This window comes from Buteo buteo, chromosome 2 (assembly GCF_964188355.1).
Source record: "Buteo buteo chromosome 2, bButBut1.hap1.1, whole genome shotgun sequence".
Taxonomy (NCBI): Eukaryota; Metazoa; Chordata; class Aves; order Accipitriformes; family Accipitridae; genus Buteo; species Buteo buteo.
This window is the reverse complement of record NC_134172.1, coordinates 38,745,469-38,772,237: the sequence shown is the minus strand read 5'-3', so window position 1 is coordinate 38,772,237 and position 26,769 is coordinate 38,745,469. Positions and strand designations below refer to the sequence as shown.

General features: G+C 42.2%; 1 protein-coding gene across 1 annotated transcript in view; it reads left to right on the top strand.

Annotated features, from left to right (window-relative positions):
• The first annotated feature begins 17,947 nt into the window (after positions 1-17,947).
• The window catches only part of JAZF1 (JAZF zinc finger 1), a 200,120-nt gene continuing 191,298 nt past the window's right edge, over positions 17,948-26,769 (top strand). Inside the window, exon 1 of the mRNA XM_075051455.1 lies at positions 17,948-18,176. Within this exon, the coding sequence (XP_074907556.1) occupies positions 18,062-18,176 (115 nt within the window). The 5' untranslated portion in view covers positions 17,948-18,061. The remainder of the gene's footprint in view (positions 18,177-26,769) is intronic.

Sequence of the window (26,769 nt, the reverse complement as noted above, 5' to 3'; positions counted from 1 at the left end):
CCACAAGTTAAAAAGCATGGTACTTCAGGATTGACTTAAGCTTGTTGTAGCCTTAATTTTGATGTTTACTGAATGAGGCAAACTTGATTTTGAAAGCTTAACATTTTAATGTTTCTTTGTATGTTGTCAGGGGTTTTGCCTACAAGGTTTGTAGATGGCTGGGCTTGACCCCAAGCCACTGTCTCTTTACCTGCTTCACCTCTGAAGCAATCAGGGCAGCCATTTCCTACAAATTCTTATGTATAGATAGAATTAGTTTAGCTTTGTGCAGTACAGTAGCTATTTGTAGAGAGTACCTTCAAAGAAAAAAAAAAAGAAATATTGCTGCTTTCCTATTGTTTCCTATTGTTTCCTGTATTCCTATCATTGCTTTCTTTTTTTGTATTTGATACAACTAGAAAAGATTTTTTTCCCAAACGGAGGTGAGATGAGAATGAATCACTGTGATTCTGCATTGTCTCTGACTTCAAGACTGCTTGAAGTCCCTCATTCATAAGGTGAAGAAATCTTGCTCTAGGGGGTAGGTTGTATACCTTGACCCACTGATCACAGAAAATCCTTCCAGCCCAGGGACTTTTCTTAGTACAGAGGAAACATCCATGCAAGATCCTGCTGAGAAAATCATTGTTATGCAATTTGTAGTGCAATCACTTATCTACCTACACCTCTTGAGCTCCACACAACTTACACACAAAAGCCCTCAGGTAATGGTCATGGGACACACCACCTTCTCCCTCACCATCCATGAATTTTAATTGTTACTCCCCTGCGAATTAAGGCAAGTAGTTTGCCTGTAGGAATCCAATCTTATAATTAATATACAAAGCTATGGCAAATTACTGTGTGACAATCAGAAGACTAATTTATCTCCGGTTGAAAGTGTAACTTACAACAATTTATAACAACCTTACCCAGAGTGTTAAAAATGGTCTTTTTTATCACTTAAGTTATGAAAGAACATCTTCAGGAATTAAAAAAAACCTACAAAACACATCATGCTTCTTTAAAAGTTCATGAATTATAACTTACATTGAGCTGTGAAACAAAGTGAAAATTGGAACTGAAGTGCATGATCTCTCATGTCAGACAGCTTGTATTCTTGATGTACGAATAAAAGGAAAAACAAGATGATGCAGTGCTTTCCTACAATTCTAAAGGAGATTCCAGCAGAGCTAGAGTCAGAACCAAATTAAATTTAATTCTGTCATTAAACTGTTTGGGTGTACCTTGGTTAGCAATTTTTCAGTGGAAACTTTCTGTTTAGATTTCTATTTTTTATGTAGCCTTCCTTTTTGAAGTTACAGTGAAGCATATACTGAATAATTAATATACTATATAATGAATACTGAATATACTATCTTGTTGAGCTTTTAATTTTATTATTTTTATAAGTAATTTCATATCACATATATGCAATCCATCCCTTTAAGAATAACATGGGACACCTGATTGTACAAACAATTTACAGAAGACAGAATTATTTTACAAGGTCTTGGTTATATATCCACGAGGTGGATTTTGTAAACACAAATAAAAAGGTGAAGCTTGATTTAATAAACCTGTATTTCAAGAAAGCAATGCAGAGAGAATGAAGTTAGCATTTGCTTTTGGGTGTTACGTGTTAAGTACTGCAAGTGAGGTATAATTTACTAATCCGAGTAAAGCCAGAACAACAAGCCTACTTTATTAATTTGGTCCTTTCTGTTCCACCTAGGAGATATGATAGTTGGAGAAGCCAAAACAGAGACTTACTTAACGGACGAAGTTTTGAACTCTCTGACATATTCAGCAGAGAGGCCAAAGTTCTGCAGAGATTAAACCGTTCTCATAGAAGGTTCAGGCATGCTGTCCAGGCAGCCAGTACAGGAAGCTTAGTGCAACAGCTGTCCTGCAAATAAATAGATGACAATATTTTCCAGGGATTTGATACCTTCACCAACTCTAGTTAAGATGGACTTAAGCCCACAGAAGAACAGTCCTCTGCAACAGACTTAAGCCCACAGAAGAACAGTCCTCTGCAACATTAAAACTTTTTTTGCTCTGGGCCACATATATTTATTCACCCAGACAAGTCTGAGTTTGCAGTATCCCCTGCTGTCTTTGAGAAATCCATTGAATAATGGTTGTTCCCATATTATCTGCTGTTGCCCCTCCAACATTGAATATGCTTAAGTTGTCTCATGTGCATAGATGACATCAGTCCATTTTCCTGACCTATTCTTTTCACCTATCTTGCAGCAAGAATGGACTATCTGCTTCAGCAGTAAAGCTGCAGTCTTTTCAAAGTAAAGATTAAGTTTGCTATATGCAGTTTATTTGCAAATCCACAAAACAGCAATGAAATGGTTCACAGAAAAATGTATGGATCAGCAGTTATCTGCAAAACCTCAGGCATAAAAATGGAGCCGCATTTAAGCCCCAGCAAAAAACAAAGCAAAGTAAAAAACTTAAGACCCTAAGAATCTAAAATGTACCCTAACACAAAGGCTCCCATGGGCCTTGAATGCTCTGAAAAATTTATATAGCTTATTTACAGTAAATTACAGTTTTTACTTCAGTCATACTGTCATTCCTAGATGAAGAAATGAGGGAGGTAAAAGGTACTGGTCTATGAAATCCAGCATAGCCATTTGGCAAATACTGAACATAAATAGGGCTTTACTCAATACATTTATAGTCCAGCTTCCATATTACAGAAGCTCATTCAAAGATACATATGCCACAAGAAATAGTCTTTAGAAAACCTGCCAGGATTTTAGTTTTAACTGGTACTTGCAGTGAAAATATAAAAGGCAAGAATCTATGCTTACAAAATGTTCAAACTGATATTCTTAGGCCATATTGCAACCCAAACTCCCAAGGTTTCCAGGGGCTACAAGCATGAACAACACTTAAGGAATGTGAAGTATACTGAATGTACTATTTCAGCAGACATCTCAAATAAAATTCCATAGGCCAGCTTTTCCATTGGAAGGAAAAAAAGATTTTTCTGAAAGAAAATAGTACTTCTTGAAAGAACCCTTGCCCAAATAACTTAAAGGTTGCCATCACCTGTCTCAGTAACAGACTGATAAAAGTTACTTTAGTAGTTGCAACTCATAACAGGACTTTTTAAAATAATAACTGCATGCTGTATGTTGTAAACTACTGTTCGTAATTTTTCCTGGGTCAGCTTTACTGTACAGAGAAGAATCACAATCTTCTTTGCAGTTTTTGAGATTTTAAAAAAACTTTTCAGGGAGAGAGGAGGTGGGTAGGACTGCCTAATTATTCAGGCTTAGAATTTGCTTAGAGCAGTATGTCATGCATCACTAAAACCACAAAATCACAGAATAATTTAGATCAGAAGGGATCTCTGCCTAGCCCAATGCCTCCTGAGAATAGGTTTCTTGGAGCCTTCTCCAGCCAAGTTTGAGCTCTCTTCAAGGACAGAGATTGCTCACCCTCTCTGGGCACCTGTTCTAATGTTTTACCACCCTTGTGGTGAAAAATATTTTTCCTAATATCTAATTGGCATTTCCCACAATCTGATTTGCATCTGTTGTCACTTTTCCTGTCACTGTACACCTCTGAGGAGGGTCCGGCTCTGTCTTCTCTGCACCGTCCCATTAGGTGGGTTGTGAGAGTAATAAGATCCTCTCTTAGCTTTCTCTTCTGCAGGCTGAAGAATGTCTCTCCCTGTACATCATGTGCACCAGTCCCTGATCATCTTCTTGCCCTCCACTGGACCCACTACAGTATGTCAGTGTCCTTATACTGGAGAGTCCAAAACTCACAAGTAACAAGTACAGGTTATTATATATGCTATACCGCACACGCACTACATATGCATACATGTATAAGCAGAGAGAGAGAGAGCAGAAAGGCAAAAATACTTTGCATTCCAAAGTAGTATTGTCTTTTGATTAGACTTTCATTTTTAGGCCCTCATTACGTCAATTATTTTCACTGTAAATTTAAATTTAATTATATTTAATTTTCATTTAAATAATTGATCGTACCTGAGCAAAAAGAAGTCAGTATCTATGGGTCTTAAAACTGCAGGGACATTTAATTCTGGGTGAAAAATCATACACACTGTAGTTGCTTTTCCCTGGTGAAGGCAGAAAGGTAGAGGCCAAACTCTGAAAATGCTCAAATTATTTAAAAAACCATTAAGTGTTTGGGAAATTAGCATTAACCACACCATTATTCCAGAACACACACAGTGAATGTTCATACAGTTACCACACATAACAAACGAAACCAAAAAACCACCAATGTTCAGTAATGTGGGCTGGCAGTGACAAGCTAGAGCATTCCCCTGCAGAGCGAAGGCCCTTTCTGAAGTCTACTTCCTTCTAAGATAGGATGGCTTCTTGCCTCTGCAGACTGCAGATGAGGTCTGTCCAAAGAGCTTGCTTTCAATTTTGTGGTTAATCTACTTCCAAGAATTATTATCCCAACTGTGAGGGGGAACTCTTTTCTTAAGTGATATAAATTACCTTGTGCAAAAAGTGGTGAGGACAGTCTTATTCTGGTCCTTATTTCAGTTTCTGTTACATCAACTGCTTTAACCAAATGGAGACCAAGCCATTTCTAAACCAAATAAAGTCCCTTTGTAGAGGTTTGCAATTGCATAACCTAAGCAGAGCAGTTTGGGGTGGATACAATACAGCAGGCTAAACTTATGTAAACCTTTACATAGTGGAATAATAATAGAAATGGTTGGGGAGGGGGTTGCATTATGGGGGAAATCACTATTTTGCTCTAATTTTCTTTTTTTTTTTTTTTTTTTGCTATTATCATTCAGCTTAGCAATGAATCAGGACACTCTTAATACTGCCTTTTTGAAAGAGCCGAGAAGCTTCCAGAGGTTTTATTTGAAGATACATCTTTGTTCTTTTTTGTTTATCATCCATGCTCACTTCCAGTGATTTAAATGGAGCCAGAATAATGCAAATATTTGCAGAGGTGCTTGAGATAGTACTATAAGCATTTTCTGTAGGCAGAATTCTGGCTTCTGCATGTATTCATTATTTTATTTCTCTAATGCCTTTTTCTCTTTCTGATCACACTAGTAATCTAGCCTCTGTTCATTTTACAAGGATAAGAAGGAAAAGACTTCTAAAGGATATTGCACCTTGTCTGGGTACTTATTAATGCCTGTTCTTGTTCAGTGATTATACAAAGATTGTTTGTACAAAGAAGTTGCATTGGCTTGAGTTAAATGGGTTTTTAAAAAAACCCAACACCACAATGTATTTAGGTCAGTACAAATTCCTGGTTGGAAACTTTTAGATAATCTTAAATCTTTAGCTATATAAACTTTAAATACTTTACTGAAAAAAGCAGCGTCAACAAAAAAACTTGTGCTAAAATAACAAAAGTTAATTTTAAGAAACCCAGTTGCATTTCTGAGTAAATCAGGCCTGGCAAATTCCCCCCACCTAGTTTTATTTTCAGAGAAGGAAGCATCATATTTGGAAGTAAGCACCTCTTCCTACTACTGAAGCTGTACAGCTGTAACCAATTCCTTCATGAGCATGCAACCTGATTGCTTTTCTTTTGTTTGAGTTGAAAGGAACAGCTTCAGCTGTAGGTGAACTAAATTCCTGTTTGCAGAGATTTAGTGATTTTGGCTTCTTGTTTAAGGGTTTGGGATCTTGCTGAAGGAATTTTTTAATTACTAAAAGAAAAAAATAGGTTCTCAGAGAGCCAATGACCAAGGTGTGTTTCATCTCTATTAGGCAACATATAAACCTAACTCAACAAAATACATTTGTAGTATTTTAGACAGACTTGTTAATAATTACGTATTTTATAAGCTTTGCCCCCCTACTTTTTGCTGTATAGAACCACTGTATCTTTTTTTTTTCAACTTCTCCTAGTCTCTGGCATTATTGAGGCCTTCTAATAGGATTATTTCTTGACTCTCTAGTTAGTGCTGTGAGAAGGAGCAAGGCACCATTCTGTAGCCCAGAACTGCAAACTATGATCCCCTCTCCCTGTTAGGTTAAATGGCAGTTTCATTCTTGGAACACCATGCTGTCAGAAAACCCAAGTCCTCCACTAAACAAATAAGCATACCTATCAAAAGCCTATCACAAATAATGTAAGCATATATGTGTGTGTGTATATGTGCATATTTTTACACATATATATGTATAGGCATATATATGTGTACATATATAAGAATGGGTGTGCGTGTGTATAAAAACAATATAAAAAACCAGTCTTCGTGAACAATTCCAGTAATCCCAAACCTCAAATCCCTGCTCAAGCAACACTCAGCTTCTACAAGCAAGGGAGAAAAGGTAGTCCTGAAATATAAGAAGCTTGGTCTACTACAAACGAAGGAAAGAAGATCCAATGGCCCAGGGCCCTACAGACGACCGGCTTGTCACAACTCTTTCCTTAGACCATTCACTCTTAACCTACTTTAAATTTAGGGATGCCAGAGAATCCTTGTGCTACTTTTGATGAGTCCAAAGAAAAAACAAGGCCTTTATCTGTGCCTCTGTTAAAAAAGCTTTAAGGGATCTGCAAACACTAAAAACCGATGGGTTTCAAGCCATGCACCTCAGCTGGCCTCAGGCGCGTTAGTGTATCATAGAGTTGGAGTAAATATCACAGCTAAGTAGAACTCTGGTCATTTATGGTTTTACAGATCACAACCAACTGCTAAAAATGAGTCCAGAAACCAGAAGGCAGACAATGCAGACCATAAGGAAGACTTGCAATGTAGCTGGGAAACAGATGCTGCTTAATAAGCAAATGACTGATTTTTTCTGCAGTGGCTCCAATTTGTTTGAGATGAAGTCTTCTAACAGAGTAGTCTACAGGAAAATGACCAGCATATATAACAGATTACAGAACTGTACTGTTCTACTGATTTACGACGCCCTCGCAATCTTCTTTATACTACTTGTCTGCTCCCCTTTGCACTGGGTCCTCTGTCCCATGGCATCATGTCTCAAAATTGAATGAGATTGATCACCCCTCCAAAAAAAAAGCAGAGCCTTGCCATCCTTGAACAGGCAGCTTCTATCCCTGCTGACAAGAGAGGAAAGAATGAGCAGCAGCAAGGTGTCTAACAGGGTAGTCCAGGACCTCCTGAAATCAATGTGACAGAAACCATTATTATCTCTTCCAGTTGTTGCACTGCCTTGCTCTTGCCTTGACTGAGTCACAACTGCTGGTCCTTAACCATCCCAACCTCTTTCTCCTGCTACTAATAGAGCCAGCTTGGTTGCTGAGTGTGGAAATGGGGTACAAAAGACACAGAATGTGTACGCTCAAATGACCGCTTATATGCATTAAATGAGGAGAAACAAGCAGGTACTGTATGGAACAGTACGTACACTGTATGTACAGTGAGGCGACAATCTTTGACCATTGGAAATGCTCAGTAATGTGAGAATACCACCATTCAAAGGGTACCTCATCCATTCTTAGCAGCAAATGAGAAAAAACTGTTTTGTGCTCCAAGGCAGTGAGAGGCTAATACTATCAGCATAGATCTTAACCCATCTCCAGGAGGAGATGCCAGTGTGTCTCTATTCTATTCACCACTCACCAAAGTGACATGGGTCAGGCAGCACTGTGGCCAAAAGACAGTATGTTAACTGTCCCCATACAGCCTCAAAACTGAAATGGAAAAACACAAGGTAACATCTGGTAATAAGTATAGTATTAGGTAATAATTAGCGATAGATTATCACTAGACAGTAAGGAAACTGTGTGCTTCTTCAAGTCGAGAGTTTATGGTCCTTAAAGAAGCACTGACAACTACTGTCACTATGGAACCCAGCACTTCCCCATACACTTCCAGAAGTAAAAAGGAGATAAGTCTCAAACATAAGAGGGAATTAGAAATGCCCCCCAAAACTTCTATTATTCCAGTGAAAAATGCTGGCAATGAGGATGTCGTCCTCTTTGCACTTCTACTCCTCCCCTGCAAATGAACAGTTCTGACAGAATTGAGCAGCATTGCTCACAAAGTAAGAGGCAGTTTTCTTGCAGTGAAGGATATTCAAAGAATTTGGATGAGCAATGCTGGTCTGGACTTACTTAACCTGTCCAGCAAAATCAAATCTGCTGATTATGATTATGCAGATACTGTGGTGAGAGCATAAACTTCCCCATTTCTTAAGCATGAGAAGTTTGGCCTGATGACTCCAGAAATAGATTTAGCCTGGTGCTTTCTATGAAATAGACCTCTCACCTGAAAATAGCCTGCACAAGCACAAGTCTACTTTGTAAAATGAAGAGGGGCACTGGAAACACACTTAAATCAATAATAACGGTAGTTTTCAGGGATAAATAATCCTTAGATTCACTAAGGTCCTTAAGACAGGTCCTTAAAACTCACTACCATGTCGAATGCTCCCACCTGGAACTTAAACAGTGGTAAAATAAAGGCCATTTTCTTCCACTTGACCAAACTGTCTACATTTCTTGTAGACCAATAAACTGCCCTTCTTTCTAGTTTTGATTTGTCCTGGCTTATTAAGGTGCCACACTTGCAGCAGTTAGAGAAATAGTCACCTACACTAGCCTCCTGTGGCCCTCCAGAGATCATTCTTTTTTTTTCTCTCAGACACACTGTTGGAGCTGGGAGGTGGGGGAATACAGTGTACAGACCCTTCTCAGGGCTCATCACCATCCCTTCACGAAGGAAATCATGCTCTCAAGAGTCAGGTTGAGCCATCATCATCACTGTTCTGTAACATCAAAGGTGCACAAGACAGTCACTGCAGAATCAAGGATATTGCCTGAGTACTAATAGCCCTTTTAATATGTTTATCAAACATATCAACATCCCAGAGGAAGAAGGAAAAAGTATTTGGCTCCTGCTTTCCCAGACAGCAGAAACAAAAGAAATCAGAACAAAACCAAAACAAAGTGAATCATAAATTCCCCACTGCCAATCTTGTTAGTTTTGACACTGCAGATCAGAGAGAAGAACTGTACTCAGAAAACATTAATGCTGCAAAGCAGCTGTGAACTGCATGTAAAACCATGTAGGTGTGGAACCCCTCCGACTTCAGCTGGGGTTAGTTAAGGGACAGGGGAAAGGAATCCATCTGCTTCCTACGATCAGGGCCTAAATCAGCGGTGGAAAACCTGCAGTGTGGAGGTTAGGCTATGGCCAGGGTTCCTTATTGCATAGTCTGATCTACACTCTTCTCTGGAACCCTACCCCAAATGAAAGCTCCAACAACTTCTATGAATCTGTATTAGTTTACTTCAGCTGAAAGAGTCCTTCTAATCTAATAATACACTAAGTTTAAAGATTTAATTATTCTTTTATCCATATAAAAATTATTGTGACAATGCTCAAAGGACAAAGCAATTACCAAAAAAGGCCAACCAGCAACATCTGACTACTAATCCAATGAGGAGATAGAAAGAAAATATTGTTACATACTAAGAGTTTTTAATTAAATTATATTTTTTTCTATGTTTGTACATCAAAGAATCATTTCAGGTTTAAAATTTAAGAGGCAGTATTTGTGTGTATTTCCAAGACAGCACAATGTGAACATGCAGTTTCTCAAGCTACAGCTAAGCTGGAAATGCGCCACATAAACCAGTTGAAGGCAAAGTGTGAACCTGCCAATGCTTCTGAGTACATTTTTACTATCATCTCAAGGAGTCACATATGTTAAACACATATGAAGCTTCTAATGCTAGTCTTTGATAGATTCACACATCTGTATACCTCAAAACTTTACAAAATGAAGTAATAAAAATAAATGTAGAACAAAAAAAATCATCATATGTATGCATTGGTGAACCTCTTTCAGAGAAAAGCTAAGCAAGTTTTTTGTTTATTAAGCTCCCCAAGTCTTTTTTCTGGTACAATTTTGGGTGTTCAAAGTATATACTGGAAGATGGATTGGTACAGAGAATGAATTAAGCACAAGTAATCTGAACTCCAAACAAGAGCAAAAAGAAGTGAGTGAGCTCTTGCAAATAATACCTATTCTGTCTGGTCCATGTACAGGAGAAAAGCAGGGATAAGGATTCTTGCTTCACTTCGTCCTTTGATACGTTTGTGGGGCTGGCCATGGTATAGTTACAATATAAAGACAGAAGCAGGAAAAATAACTGAAGATGATGTGATTTTTTTCCGTAGATATACATGGACACTATTACAAAGATATATTTCCATTAAGAGTTGTGTAAGAAAGAAACTGAAAATGAGTAAGGCATAGGATACACCCTTTTTTTTCTTCTGTAACATTAAGTATCTCTATGCCCACAGAACATTGTTTTTTCTTCTACATACTGTAGTTTGAAAAAGTTGTTTGACAGTAATTTGTTTAGGTTGAAATATGGTGAATTTGCAGGATGCAGATATAAAAGCTGGAAATCAGAAGTAAGACACTTTAGCATTCTAGCAGTGCTTTATAATACCTTATTAAAATACCACAAATCTATCCTCCTTTATTGCATGCCTTCCCTCACTAGGAGTTCCTGGCATCTAATGTAGAAGCATGTTACCTTCTTTTGTTTCATAAAAGATAACTAAATCAGATGTTCTGAAGAGTGACTAATGTCCAAGTTTGTTTCCAAATATTGCATTATGCATAGACAGTTTTGTTTGTTTGTTTATAAAGCAGACCCATGACTTTGAGACTATGATGAGTAGTTTTTTATGTAAAGCAGGAGCTTCTGCAGCTGTTTACAGATGAAATTCTGCAAAGCGCTGAATACCTAAAATCACACTGAAGTCAGTGGGTATATGAAAGTCAGAATATACACAAAATGAGTGGGGGTTTCAAGTAATCATGTATCTTGCAGCTTCCAACCCTTATACATTGTTATGCAGATGAGGAAAAGGATAAATTTTGTGGAAACATGCCAACTTTTTTTTTTTTTAATGTAAGATTTATGATGTAATACACATTGAAAGGTATCAGAAGAATGCTTGAAGCCCTCACAACTATGCATTCCTCTGGAGGAAACAAGGGAGCCTTTGGGTCACCTTGGCACTTTTCTCCAGCAGGCATTCGTATTTTCTATGATGCAGAGTTGCATCCCTTGCCTAGGATGGCAGACAGCAAAATACTGTCTTTGTGGAAGTGTTAGATCCCCTTTCTTGATCATCTGTCCTCTCCCATGTTTCTCTCAGATAACCGTTTACTATTTTGTCCGCATTGCTTTTTATTTTTTCTTACTACTGTGCTATTCACCTGCAAGTTTCCTCATTTTGGATTTTTTGCACAGCACCATTTTAATATTCCATTTCAGTATTCCACAGATTTTGCCTCTTTTATTCCTGCTCAATATCTACTTCCGATGATGCAATGTATTTGTGGATTTGAACAGGTGATTCCAAGTAAACCATGTGTAGCAATCTGCTCAGTGGAGGGTGGAGTCTCTCCACAGGTCCTCAGCTGCTACTGAAGAACTACATAAATTTTCACTAGTTGATGTTCTTCTGTTCCTTTGTTCAGAATTGTAGTGGCCATATTCAGTCCTCACGATCCGTGTCATGATAACAGGCATGTTATTTGTATCTCCAATTTAAGCTGTCACTAGAAATACATGTTTATTTGACAAACCACCCTCGGTGGTGATTGCAAGTGATTTGCAATATTCTTGCAGCTGAGCTTCTGTCAGTTCACTTGCCACAGAAGATCATTTGAGAGATTTACTAAGGTGGGGGTTTCTTTCATTTGCAAATGGATCTTATTCTGAACTGTGGATCTCCTTTCCAATGATGTCAGGCTCCACAGTCAATGATTGCCAAGCCTCCTGTTAAGTTACCTGATTTCCTTTTCTTAGAGACTGCAAAGCATCCCTAGTGTTGTAAGTTAACTTTATGCCAAAGCCGCCTTCTCCCTAACCTAACTTAAAAGACATGCCTTTCTCACACTCTTAAGAACAGGAAGAATTCCCTGTGTAATTGCCTGCTTGAACACTGGGGATTCTCCATCCCTACATATGATTTAGCTAGTGGATTTTTGCTGGCATCTATGCCTCAGTGCAGAATTCTCCCTGTCACCGGTATTCTTGGCTCAGTGAAGAATTTTTACATGGCAAATTCTCAGACTAAACAGAAGAGAGTCTGTTCTGAATTTGCAAGCTCTAAAATACACAGGTCCCTGTGACTGGGAAATCCAGAAATGAAGGACCTGGATTTTCCGTGGTTAATTTTTATTTGGGGCAGAGGAATAGGCAAATAGGAAGGAAAATGAGATGGCACAAAACCACACTGGACTTGTGTCCCATGTCTTTGCACTCCAGATCACTGATGTAAGTTAGAGCTGCCTTAGGATTGCTTTAAATCACCCTGTAACTACAGCATCCTAAATGATCTTCAGGGTCAGAGGATAAGAGAGCTTGACATGCTGGCATTTGTGATGACAGTTCTGCTCCAAACAAAGAAAACTAGGAAGTGCTCATTCTAATTTAGGATTTATTTTTGTTAAAATGATACTATAATCTCAATAGATTTTGGAATTAATTTGCCTTTTTTAACTGCCTTCATGAATTATTATGTCTGTAGATGCCACGAAATCCAGTTACAAGTTGGGTACTCAGGAAGTGAAAGTGGAAAAGGCAAAAATTTCAGAATTATAGACTTCTGCATTTCTGAGATGCTGTAAAAGCTATTAAACTGAAAGTTTCACTCTATATTATTAACCTTCATTAAAGAACAAGTTTACCTTTCATTGAGATAAACCTACACAATCATGTTATTTTTCTAGCCAGTTATTTTAAAAAGTATACATTAATTATCTCCGATTGTCTGAGTGAAACAACACAAAAGGTTTTAGTAAAGTATTCCACTATAACCCATATTAAGAATAGCGTTATTCAATACCTATGTAATTGCAGGTTCTTACAAGAGACCACTGAAACAGCTTGCATTTTATAATTCCAAGGCAGACTAACACTGTAACAGTGGTTTATGCTATAACATCATGTTAGCTCCAAATTTCCTGAAGTAGTCAAAACAATTTCTTTTCTCTAGGCTACAGGTAACTGGAAATACAGAGGTAGCTTTGATCTCCTGTTTAGCTGAAGCTTTGTCCTACTGAAAATGTGGAAGTGTCTCAAAAAGTTCAACTAAGCAGGATTTCTATCTATTGTTTTGGGGCATCTGGAACTAGTGGGGAATACAGTGCTTTCCCAGCTTAACATTTTGTTTTTCCATTGCACCCTGAAGCTACACAGTGCACTGCCAAGAGAAAACTAATTCAGCAGTATAAATTAAAAATAGGATTCTCGTGACACAAACTGCATAAATATGTTTTACTTGTATAATTACTTTGCAGCAGTGACATGTCTCTGTTATGAAATCTTCCCAAATTGTGCGACATTTCTTATATGGCCAGTATGCAGAGGCAAGCAGAAATAAAATTATTAAAATTGTTATTGAAAAATGAATCAGAAAATTTGGGGGGGGAAGGTGTTGCTAACTATTTCTTTGTAATATCCAATTATCCTTGGTTTATTTTTTCTTTAGAACAAACATAAGTAGATATTTTCAAGTATGACTTCAATAATGTAAAAATCAGAACTGTGGTAAGACTGTAATTTCGAAGAGTTTCACAGATTCATGTCATCCTTGTGCAAGAGTCATAACAACCTTCTTAGTAACGCTCCACTATTATAAATGCAGCTGAAAACAAGTATGCTTTAAAAAGGACTCTGAAGCAAGTTTTGGCTCTTCCCTACTATTTGACAGAAAGGTGGTATCTTCCATAAAAGCCTTATCACCCTCAAAGCACCAAGGGCAGCAACTACTAAGTTTTTCAAATTCAGACCTCTAGCCTTCCAGGGAGCATTAGGACAGAATAATCAGCTTTTGGGAATCCAGAACAGTATGAGTGGCTGGTAGCAATCTATCCTCAGATAAGGCCCAGCAGTTAGAGAAGTTAATCACCACAATATAACTACTAACTTATTAGTAAAGATCGGTTATTAGAAAGGCTAGTAGTCAAAAGTCATTGAAAAATGTCTAAGAGCCAGGCCATCCAAGGAGATTAAGGATCCAAGACCATAAACCATCAGTTTGAGGAAGAAATTAATTAAAATTACTCTAAACATGTTTGTTTCTTTATCAAAATGGACTTAAAATGAGGCACAAAGATATGAAGTTAGTGAAGAAAAGATGCAGTCCTAACATATGCATTTATAAGCAGATAATCAGACGATCTAGAAATCTACTCAGTTAATCAGCCCTCAGCCTTGTACTGAGGTCTGAATAGCAGCATGTCCTTCTTCTCACGTGCAGTCCTGCTCTCAGTTGTGCCTAAGAGCCTGCTTAAGATGAAATGCTTGTTAAACTAAGGGTCTAAGGGGCCTTCAAAACAACTTCTTCAAAAACAAATAAAACAGGGCCTACCAGCCATTTGAGCTTTTTCTCAGCTCCATTTATTTGAAGTATCCTTTAAGATAGCTATTATCACCTCTGAAATGGGTCTACTCAGCAACTAGGAATGGCTTGACAAATCAGTTGGGTGTAATTTCCATTCATTTCTCCCACAGAACAAAACGACAGGGGCAACTTCTGAGCACTTTCTCTTAGTTTGCCAGTTTGTCATACAGATATCCTAGTTCTCCATCCTAGTAAAGCTTGAATAAGAAAATGATCATTCATAACAAATAACTTCAAAATATATTGGATCGGGTAAACCACTGATAAGAAGCTTGATAAAATTACTCCGTCTCCCAGATACTTGAGGAAAGAACAACAAATAGATGGGGAAGAGTACGTGTTCTTTCTGCAAACACCACTTATTACCAGGGCATAATGTATTTTGTCTGTAATGCACAGATGGTAACACAACAACAATGGTGAATCAGGGATGAGAAGAGTTAAGTTTGGGGCATTCTTCACTGGGTTTCTTCACACCTGTCTGTCATGAACCTGGTCCCTTGCCCTGACACCAAAACCAGGGAGAGAAGGCCTTTAACTATGCTGGGAAGAAAACCCTCCTGACTCTACGGAATTAAAAAAAACGAACAGGGAGACTATTCCAAGTGCTTAACTCATAGAGAAAAAAATATGAAGTGGTTTAACTATCCTAACTTCTAGTGAAGCCATCAAAGCTGAGTATCTACAAAATCAGGCCCTACAGAGTAGGAGGAGTAACTTCATAAAAAGACACTGACCTGAATCCTTACACTATGGGACACTAAATAACTCCTGATTTTCCAGTTCTTCCTGACTGCTGCAAGAGTTAAGTGCTCTCCCTAGCTCAAAAGGTCTCAAAAATCCAGAGAATTTAACAATGAAAAGAGACCTGCAGCTAACTGAACAAGTTCACACATCAGAAAGCAATCATTACATTGTCAATTACTAGCAGGTGGTTGACCATGAATGTTTATTACTTGACAGCTACAAAACTACTTTGATTGCTTTGTAGGTGACCAGCGTTCTTTGTTAATAGCTATTAAAAGTTATTGGTATCAAGCCAATGTCCATCACAGTTTTGTTTCATAACAAATAGACTAAACCACGCATCTGTTGACCTTGATAGATAAGCCACATGAAATTCTTATATTTAATACTTATTCTGATTAATCTTGATTTCCTGCCCTAGAAATTTTCCATTTGAATTATGCAGGAGATTGACACTGAGACAGTGCCTACTCATATGCAAACAAAAATGTAAAATCTACAGTCCTGATATTGTTAACGGTGCTGAGGATTCACGCTTACCAAAACCACTATAGCTTTAAAAAGGCCTGTGTGTTTGACTGCACAAATCAGTCTCCAAACTGCAATTTATTAGAGAAGATTCTTATCTTACCATCTTAGTCCTCTTCCCCATTCGCTACTTACTGCTTTATGTCTTGATCACACAGGCACTTGCACATACCTGATTTTGTGGCTTTATTCGCAGCGGCAGCTTGTGTGGCATGAGTTTCCAGGATCATGGTCTTAAGCAGGAACAACTCCTCCTTTGCTGAGTCAACTCACAGTGAGCAAGTTCCTCCAATAACATCAGAAAGACAGTGGAGACATTAGAAGAATAGTAACCTGTGAAGTAGCTATGCTTGAAACAGGTGGATCAAATGACAAGATGTCAGATAGCAAAGCCATCTGTATTATTCAAAAGAATTACACATTTTCATGAAACGCCTAACAGCAGCAGTTCCCCAACCCTCTAGACTACAGGGTGACCACAGTCAGCCCTGAAAATGTACTGTCAACTACCGTGTGCCCATGCTACCATTTTGTTTTAAAGTGTAAAATCTACAATATTGTTACAGCATCTCATGGCTATGCAAATTCTATTTACAAACTCTACGTGTTGCAGTAAGAGAAGGCTTCTTCACATGGTATTTTTCTGGAAAGTAGGGGTTGTGCTTGCTTTGTTTACTTTGATACAAACTAAATGGAGTGGATTCATACATCAAGAAAAATACAACTGGATGAAGGTAGAACATCAGAAAAGTATTAAAGTGAATGTGTAAGAAAATGACTGAAACGACCTGCAAGATAAAGCTTGTTTTCTCACCACAAACAATAGGTTCTCTGATATACAGGACAGACACCAGGAACTAGCTCTAAGATTTTTCATGCTTTAAGCAAATGGGCAAATATTCGTCTTTCCATTCACTAACCATTCTACCGCATTTTTTCAGCTTTGCTATTCTTTGGCTCCCACACCAATGCTAGGATCATTCCCACTTGCCATACAGTTAATAAAACAGGCAAGGGCTCTGCTTATTCTTATGCACATGCTTAATTTTACAGGGGTGAGAACAGCCTGGGACTGTTATCCATCAGCGGGATCAGTGGCATCACTTATGCCTGTATGATTAGGAGAGCCTCATACAGATTTTGAGGCTTTTTCTAGTCACACTTCTGCTCAAAATCATTAATAATATTGTAGAACCATATAAATATGGAAAAAAGAGAGATGACTATAAAACGGGGGTGAGGGGTGGGGGTGTGTGTGTGGAGAAGAGCCTTCCTGACAAGCAATCTCTCACTTTTTTTTTTTCCCCCTTTTAATTTTAAATAAAGCTGTCTGCGAATTTGAGCCTAGGGAGACCTTCATTAAAATCAATTAATCAGCCTCTCTGCTGAATAGCTTTCTGGAGACAAAAAGTCAAAATAGGGTTTGGGAGCGAGGTGTGTGCGCGACTCCTGCTAACTACCCCCCCCCAGGGCCGCCGCCTCACACCCCTGCCCCGCCTCAGCGGGCATGTTGGCGGCCGCCGGGCGAAGGCGGGAAGGATCCGGCCCGCGGGCCGTAACCGGCTGCTCGGGCGGGACCCCCCCACGCCCCCCACCTGGCGGCGGGGAGAGTCCCCCTACCCCCGAGGCCTGGCCGGCCGTAGGGGGCACAGGTGCCCCGGGCCTCCGGCTCGTCGCCGGGCAGGTGAGGGTTGGGTCTGGCGGCCTGCGGCTCCCCTCGGGGAAGGAACGACCGCCCCTCGGTTTAGCGACCTCGGCGAGGGCTGGCTGCTTCCCCCCAGTACGGTGGAGGCGACGGGCGCGTTAGGAGCCAACTCCCGGCGGCCGGCAGAGCCCCCCCGGGACGAGCGCCGCCGTCCCGGCCCCAGCACCTACCCCAGGAGCAGATCCCCTCGCCCCGCCGGCCGCTACTGCAGCCCCCGGCCCCGCAGCCGCCCGCGAGAGGCTGAGGGGGAAAGTTAGCGGCGGGGCGCGCCCTCCTCCCCTCCCCACCCCCGCGCGGTGCCGGACGGCAGCTTCCGCCGCCCCCGCGGCGAGGGAGGCGCGGGTGTCCCCCGGCGGCGGCGGGCGCGGAGGGCGGCCCGGGTGCCCTGCTCCTCCCGCTGCCGGCGGCCGCCGCCGGGGCAGCACAGCTGTTACAGAGCCGCGCTGGTCCCTCCTCCCAGCTGCGGCTGCCTCATCTCCCCCCACCCAGCCCGTCCCTCCCCTCCGCCGCTCCCGACGCTGCTGCTGCTGCTGCCGCCGCCGCCGCCGCGGCCGCCACCTCCTCCTCCCCACCCCCACCCTCTCTCTCTCTCGCTCCCCATCTCTCTCTCCGTCCCGTTCCCCCCTGCCCCCGCCTCTCCCCGCCCTGCCGCCGCCGGCCCTGGCAGAGCAGGCACCGCAGGGGGATCTCGATGTAACACCATGACAGGCATCGCCGCCGCCTCCTTTTTCTCCAACGCCTGCAGGTTCGGGGGCTGCGGGCTCCACTTCCCAACCCTGGCGGAGCTCATCGAGCACATCGAGGACAACCACATCGGTGAGTGCCCGGCGGGGCCGGGGCAGGGGCCGCGGCCGGGGCAGGGTAGGGCAGGGCAAGGCAGGGCGGGCGGCGGGGGCGCCCCGCGGCGGCCGGCGCGGGGGGCGTGGGGGCCGCGTGTGAGGCGGCGGCGCGGGGCGGGGTGGGGGGCACAAGGTGCAGTGGGAGCTGGGGCGCGGCGGCGGTGGCGGCCGCCGGGGGAGGGAGGTCGGCGGGCGAGGAGCGGCGGGAGCGGTCCTGCGGGCGACGTGGAGGGCTCCTCGGGGAGGCGGCGTGCGGCGCGGCATGGGTGGGTGCGGGGGAGGCGTGCAGCCCGCCGGCCCTGGCGAGGGGGAGTTAGTTTGCATTGGCAGGAGGGAGCGCAGAAGCCCAGAGGAGGCGGTGGAGGAGGGAGGAGGACAGGCACAGCACGCCGCCTGCTGCTTCCGCCCCGGCTCTGGCTGTCAGGGCTCCGGGGAGGGAGCCGCCGCCGCGGCAGCCATTCCGCTTCCTCCTCCTCCTCCTCCTCCCGCCGCCGCCGCCACTGCGTCCTGTCAGCGCTGTTGCTAGGTGTGGTGGGGAGGACGGGTCGCGCTCCGGCCGCACCGGCCGCCGCAGCGCGGGAGGCGCCTCTCGGCGGAGGGACGGCGTGAGGGAGGCCGGGGTCGGCGGCGCGGTGGGCGTGGAGGGAGGGCCCGGCGGCGGGCGGGCGGGGAGGGAGGCCGGGCGGCGGCAACGGCGGGGCCGGCGACCTGCGCCGCCGGTGCAGCCCCCGGGGCCGGGCGGGCGGGAGGCGAAGGCGGCCGCGCTGCGACCCGCTGCCCTTAGCCGCGGAGCCCAGGCCAGGCCGCGCTGGATCATCACCTGTAGGCTCGCCCCGTGCCGCGCAACGGCCGCCGCCCCCCGCTCCCCTCAGCCTTCCGTCCCGCCAGGGGCGCGGGGGCGGGGACGCCGCCGGGCCTGCGGGCGGCGGGGCGATGACTCGTCAGTGCCTTCCCGGCGAGGGCGCCTCATGGGCGGCGGGCGGGAGCGTGCGCAGGGGCCGCCGGGGCCGCCCCTCGGCAGCGCGGGCGGCGCCCAGGGGAGGAGGGGGCGGCGCGGCTCCCGGCCGGCCGCGGGCGCCAACTTTCCTTCCCCCCCCCCCCCCCGCCTCCGGCGGGACCGGCCTGCCCGCGCCCGGCCGGGCCTGAGGCGTGCCGGCGTGGAGGGTCTGCCGGCCGGCAGCGCGCCGCCCGCCCCGGCTTCTAGCAAAGCATCTCGTCCCTGCGCCGTCCCCAGCTGGGCTCGGCCCCGCCGCTGGGCTGCCGCCGCCCCGCACCTTCGCTCTGCGGCCTCGGCAGGTGTGCTGCCTTGGCTTCTAGGCTGCTTCCCCTCCGAAACTTTCCGACTTTCTGCTAATAAAATACGGTGCTTAAACTGTCAAAAATTGAGCTAACTCTTTGAAGCAGACCAAGTTTTAAAATCGGGGCGGGGAGGGGGCGCGGAAAGGAGTTTTTCAGCATCCAGGGACTGGAGACTCCCCTGTTTCACTGGAAGGATGAGGAAACAACATGCTGCTGCAAAACGATGAAGCTAGTGTGCATTTCAGTTTATTAAGTTTTAATAGGCAGGCCTGGATACCCGAAAAAAAATCACTGAAGCTTAAATCGCGAGTGTAATGTTACATTAACGTAATGTTATAGGTCAGCGAGATGGAAGGTGTGGTTCTCATAATTATCACGATGCCTAGTATGAGGTAACAAAACCACACATACCGCAAACCTGTGTAATTTATGACTTGATGTCGTGCAAGCATACTGTTGTGATAGTTGGGGTTTTTTTTGAATCTAAGGTTCTTGGCTTTTTCTACACCGTGCATCACGTTACACCCGAAAAGCTTAGGGGAAACAGTTTCCCAAAATGAAAGTTCATAAGTCATTTTGTGTGTCCCTCAAGTAGATTATCAGCCCCTAGGAGCCACAGCCCACAGGGTGTCAGAAAAGATACGGTCCAGCCCATGCGGTCTGTGCATTGCTGTTTAATCCCCGATCAGCGGCTCTAAGACTCTTCTGCAGAGAGGAGAACTTCATGCTGAAATACTGTATCATTGTGTATTTAATTCTGTAGCCACTATTCATTATTTTTTTCTTATCTCAAAGTACTACAGATTGAACATGCATACATTTAATCAAGCGTGTCATTTGCCAAGACTTGCAAGACACAACTGAAACTTTGCACATATGATGTCACACATGCAGCTGATTGAGTAGAAACTGGTGGAGAGTGATGTAAGGTTGCTGCTCGTGCTTTATCTTTAATGTTTCACCTCAGTGTGATGGCAGGTTAAACTTGACCTGCTTGTGAATACAAGGTGCAGGTATGTTATGTGACTCACCTCTATCAAACACTGGAAAAATCAGTAAGGAGTTGCACCAGTGACACCGAGTAGGGATCCCAGTTCTCACGTGGAGGCTCAGCTGTATGGTTTGGTGTGTGAGGGGCTCCAGGTGCAGCCTGAAGGATGAGAATCTATGAAAGCTCACCAGATCAGCGCTCAGCCAAGAGGTGATTAACCTTTCCAAAGGCAGCTGGGACACAAAGGAGTAAACGTCTGAATAGGAGCTTATGTTGGAATTGCTTTCTCAGTAGGTCTGATGCAAACGGCGTCCAATTTTTGCTGTCATACAGGTCTAGAAATGTGTACTGAAATTTGTTGCTTTGAAAAATTGACTGTAGTTTTTGGCATATTGACTGAAGAGTAACATGCTATATAATAAACACATTGCTTTGGACATTCTGTGTGTGCTGCAGGAATGAAGAAAACTTGATTGAGTTATATTCCATTATTAGTTTAAACTGAAGTGGGCGATTGCTGGGCAGACAGTGTTACAGCACAGATAACAAACTTGATGCTGCAAACAGCTCAATGTGGGGAGGTGTGTATGGCATGGGCTCTTGATGGTCTGGCTGCTGCAATGCTGCTGCTCTGCCACATTTCACAGGATGGGTTGATAATCGTTCACATCATCAGTGGAGTGCTGGTAAGAATTTGCTGGTTTTTCAGAGCTGTATTATGTCTCTGAAAAAGTGGGAACAAATACTTATCGAGGGATCTTTTTTGGTCAGCCTTGCAAATAAAGCTCATCTTAGTGTAAGGAAACACTGTTGCGGCATTCTGGGGACAGAATATATTTGGTTTCTGAGGCATTCTGTAGTTGCTTTCCTTACTCCTAACACTCATGAATAATCATATGGTAATGAAATAATTCAGTGTACAGTGGTTTGGTTTTTTTCTTTTACATCTTGGTGGCCTCCTGATAAATTACCAGTTACTTGAAAAAGTATCAGTGCAGATAACCTGGGAGAGTTGTGCCCATTGGATGAAATATTCAACTCTGAGGTGGTGCTACATGCCCATCAGCATATCACCTGCTTTCTGGGTTTTGCATTTATGTATTGAAGACTTGTGAAGAATTAGGCTAGCTCAGGAGCAATGCTCTGGGGTCTTTCATAAGGCCCTACTGGTGTCCTCTGCAATGAGACCATGTTCTGCAGGGGGAACTCTTAAGTCTGTAGCAATACTATCAAACAACATATTCACATTTTCTGTGGCTCACATCTGAAAATAGACATTGATTTAAAACTGCTGATTAATAAATACTTCTCTGTGAGCTTTTCCTACCAATGTGTTGTCCAAGCAACCTGAAGTGCTGCTGTTATCTTCTCTGCAGGTGTGCCGAGAAGGCGTGCTTTTAGTCTGCCTTGCTAGGCCATCTCCCTGCCCCTTGGATTTGGCTGCTCTGATCCCTTGCACGTTGACTTTTCTGATGTCTCTAGTCTGGGAGCAAAAGGCCTAATTTACTGCTATTTGTTAGGTTCACACTATAGAATGGAATGGACTTAATCCTGTCAATTCCCCAGCGTACTGTCAAGAGAGGAGAACCCCCCCCCCCCCCAAAAAAAAGTCCCAACCCTGAACTACTGGGTATTCAGCTGTGGCAACGTGGCAAATTTTATTGCACTTCTGCAGTCCTGGTAGTATCTTCAGCTGTGATGTTAGGAATGGCACCTTTAGTTCCACAGAGTGTTTCTGAAATTACATTTAAGTCTTAACTTGGTATAATTAATCTTCTGGGGTATTTTCAGCTGTGCATGGAAGTCCAGAGGGTCACACACTTTGGTTTCTGCGCTTTCTGGGGGCGCTTCCCCCCTGTGATTTGATTCTTCCTTAATCTACCCATGGTTGAACTGCATCCTTTAGTGTGGGGACAAGTAGCTCCTTAAAGCTAGTTGCTGATACAAAGTTTACTCTGATACTGAAGAGCCAATATTTAAACTGAATTTCTTAATCAGATTTGACAACATTGTTGTATTTATTTTAATTTTTGCTATGTATTTCTAGTTGAAGAATATTTTTAATCGTGTGTGCAGATGAGGTGGTTGCTTGTATGAGCCACTACGTGCTCACTTGGTTCATGATAAGTACTGACATGCCATAGGCACGTGTGTAGCTGTGTGGCTGATGTGAGCAGTCCTGCTTCTGAGACTCATCAAGCATTGAGGAAATGGATGTGAATGAAATGAGTGTCTGAACATACAGTGGGGGGCCCAAAGAGATAGAGGAGTGGATAGGAAGAGATATATAAGATAAATCTGAAGACACTTCTATCTTAGTGGAAGTAGAATTTGTTAATTGTATTGCACTGAAACTGCTAGAAGAATTTGAAGGAAAAAAAAGACGACTATCTGCTTACACAGTAATTACACAAACTAAGATGATCTACTGTTGGTGAACATTTCATCATAACTTTGTAGGAAGTCCTGGTGTTGGATAGCTTCCAGTGAGGTATTTGTGTTATATTGCTGTTGGAACTGGGAGCTATGATGCTTCTCATCAAAGTTGACCGATTCCCAAATATTAGGATGGGTCCTGTAACAGAACAGTACTTGCTGTGGGAGCAGAGGCAGCTGCTTTCCTAAGTGACAGGATTAGCAGGAAAAATAAAACTTCTTCAATAAGAGAATAGTTGCGGAAGACAGACCAAAATCTTACGTATAAAATACTACTCATCTGCAAAGTTTAGGTCATGTGGAGGGGGAAAGAAGCTTTTGAAATTCTGCCTCTGGTGGTAACTTTGACATCTGCTACCTTCAGTGACTTCAGTTCTTATTTAGTATTAGGCAGTCAAGGGGCCAGATTCCACAGCAAAGAGCTCGAGTGGTTTAATAATCCACTGGCTGAATGCATGCAGCTTCCTTAAAGTTGGCCCTTTCAGTATTTTCGCAGAAATGCTAATAACGGTTGTGCTGTATCCTCACTTTGATAGTAAAAGGTATTGAATTACAAGCCAGCTGTGAGCACATGCCAAAATGGCATGTGGTATTGCTAAAATGTGTGTGTCACTCCACTCTCCTGTGTTGCCCAAAATTCCACGAGTATGTTGGATAAAGTGCAATATGACATAGATGACAGCTTCTATATATTGGAGCCCCTGGTATGTTGTGCAAAACAAGCATAAAAAGATGCAAACCTTTTATGTTGCTAAAGATGAGGGTGAGGGGCTACACACGAGCATTTATGGAAGGCCTAGCAAACTTAAGTCTGTATGAAAGATTTTGTTTGCTTAAAGCTGAGCTCTTCAGGAGAGTGTGAACATCATTTAAGGGGTTACCATCATGTAACTCTCTTTTAGCACTTGCTCAATGTGTAATTTAACATTTTGAGTTGAGGCTGGCTGTTTTGAAGAGGTGATAGATCTTAACCCAAGGCTTGTTACACTGTGAGTGATGTGGCAACTAGGTATATGGGATGCTGTGTTCAGTGTCTGGAAATCGGAGGACAGACCCATGCTTAGTTGCCGGTAATGTGCGTGAACGTGTGGCCTTGCAAAATAAAAGATCAATTATGTGTGTTTACCGCAGCAGTAGTACTAATTATTGTTCATGGAAAGCATCTTACTACATTTATGGCTACATTTATCTTAAGTTCATCCTCTGCCCAGTACTTCTACAGCTGTAATTTTTGTTATTTATTGAAAAAGCATTTCACAGTGATGTGGAAGGATGTGTGTTCCAAGGATGTTGGTTATTTGCTTTGCAAGTTGGTGTGGTGAGGAAGGCTCTTCTGTTTCAGGAAGGCTTTTCTATCAGATAGACTCTCTTTTGAGTAACAGTTCTAATCAGCACTTTTTTCCCCACTTGTAATTTTGAGCAGAGCAGGTATTTGGATTACTTTCCAGTTCCAAGTCTGGTTTCCTTTGCTCTTTGGGTTTGAATTTAAATTGTGTTAAAATGTAAGTGCAACATTTGTAACAAATGCTAGGTTATATTAATCATATGGAGGTAAATGGAATTGCCATTAAACTTTAACTAAAACATGATATTTTTTTTTTTATACTTCTGTGCTGTGAAATTTGTTCTTGTTCTGAGGTTACCAAGTACGTCGAGGCTAAGGCATAAAGTGTCTTAACGGCGTAAAGCTTGAGTGGTGTATGTTCTAGGAGGAAGGGGCTGAAAGCAAACACCTGTGAACATGCTGCAAACTGATTTTTCCTTTTAAAGATTGAAGGCCTCACATAAAGCTAGGGGAGGGATCTTTCCTTTTTCCTCTGCCAACTTGAGTGACTTTGGGTGAGGCCTGCTGCTGGGCTGCGTCCCTACCATCGGCAGGGATTGCTCTGCTTGTACACCAACAGATCTACGCAAATATGAGTCAAAATGAAAAACTGAAGAAACATCAGGTAACTTGTAGCAGTAGTGTTATACTTCACTTGTGTAGGGCATACTTACTTTTGGGGGGAAACTTACAGTGATTATCATGTCTACTCTTCAGGGTGTGAGAAGATGTTTTTGTAGCTAACCTGCAGTCCTTATGAGAATTGTAAAATAATCAGGTGGCTGCCAGTCAACTTACCTTTTTTTCACTTCATCATTTCTTGGGGAATGTGAAAAGACCAGGAATTGTATAATAAAAGATAATTTGAAGAAGAGGCGATGCTAGAAGATGAAGAAACTTATGTGTTCAATCTGGAGATAATCTTACCTACCATTCCTTCCTCTTATATAATATAATGCAAATACAAACAAATAATCAGAAATATTTTGTGTCAAGTTGCAGAATACTTTAATGCAAAAGAAGTAAGCACTGGAGGCCAGCTGCTTCCAGTGTACTCTTTATGTTGCTCCTGAATGTGCGCTTTTTTTTCCTATATTTATAATTATTTTTCTTGAATAAGCTGTATTTCACTGAGAATTAATTTTATTTGTCTCTAGTAAGCAGCAGTAATTCAGAAGTTGGATGATAAACATCTAAGTAAATAGTGGCTATATACACTTTGAGAAAGGCAGAGGCAAAGACTTTAGTGTTAATTTGAAATGGCAGCAATTAGAAAATTGATTTGATAAATCAGCTGTGTTTAACAAAAAAGAATCCTTGGTTTTAAGGGACTTTCTCAGTGAATAATTTCACAATTAAAATTAAACAACCAGTTCCTGTTACTCGGTGTGGAATTCTACCTTGAGACTTTTGGAAATGCTTTAGGGGAGTACATATGGTTTATTATACTTTTCTTTAGTTACAAGAGGCTGGAACAATATTCTGATCTGTAGAATAGAAGAAATATTCCAGTTTATGGTTTAATGATTTTTCTTTGCTATTAATATTTGCTTTTGTTCACCCTGAATTCTTAGGAGGCTCCTTCTTAACTTTGTGCTAAGATAAACAAGGAGAATGGATTTCTTCACCAGAGATGCTGATGACACTGTGGTGCTGTTTGTGTCTCTGATGAGTGCCCAGGATGGAGTACATTACTACTGTGCAGTTTCATTTAAGATACTGTAATTCATTAAAGAATTAATTGACTTAAATACAGGTAGTTATATCTTTTTAATGTTTCATCTTGTGTTACAAAGGATGGAGTAGACATAGAAGAAGAAATTTATCAGTTTAAGGGAAACAAAATTGAGTGGGGTTTTGAAGCCAAGCTGGTCAGTTCTCTATGGCCAAAAAGATTAGAATTTCATTGTGGGTGAATTTTGAAACACTTTTTCTGATTTTGAGAAAGACTTCACTGCATGCTAATAGAGGCCATCTTATTTTTTAAGAGTTTTTTTATGAAAAGCCGAGCACTTTCATTTTGAAATGTTGGCATTGCTGAAACTGCTCCAAGAAAATGTTTTTTTAATTTAGAAAATATTTGGACACTTCTGAGATTCCCCCCCCTTTTTCTTGCTTTTTTTATTTCCTCCAAGACTACTTTGTCAAACTTCAGTAAGCTGCAAACGTTTCTGTTCTTTCTGGAAATTCATTTTTTTCCTCAGCATATTTTGACAGATAGTAAATATTCATTGAATAAAAATAGAACTGCTGAATATCTGAGTATGCTGTGGAAAGGAAGAAATAGATGTAAAGTATCACTTACTTCTTCAGCAGTGTGTAATGCAGTCACCATCTTACTTTCTTGGAATTATCCCAATAGAAGCAAGTAGAGCTGTAACCCAGAAACTGGGAGGTAGTACATTTAAGAGGCAAGAGATCCAATTTCGGTGCTGTATGAGGTTGGTATGGGTACATGAATGTGAACTCAGCCCCTTACGTGGTAGATGACAGTGGCATTCAGTGAAGAAAATAACACTA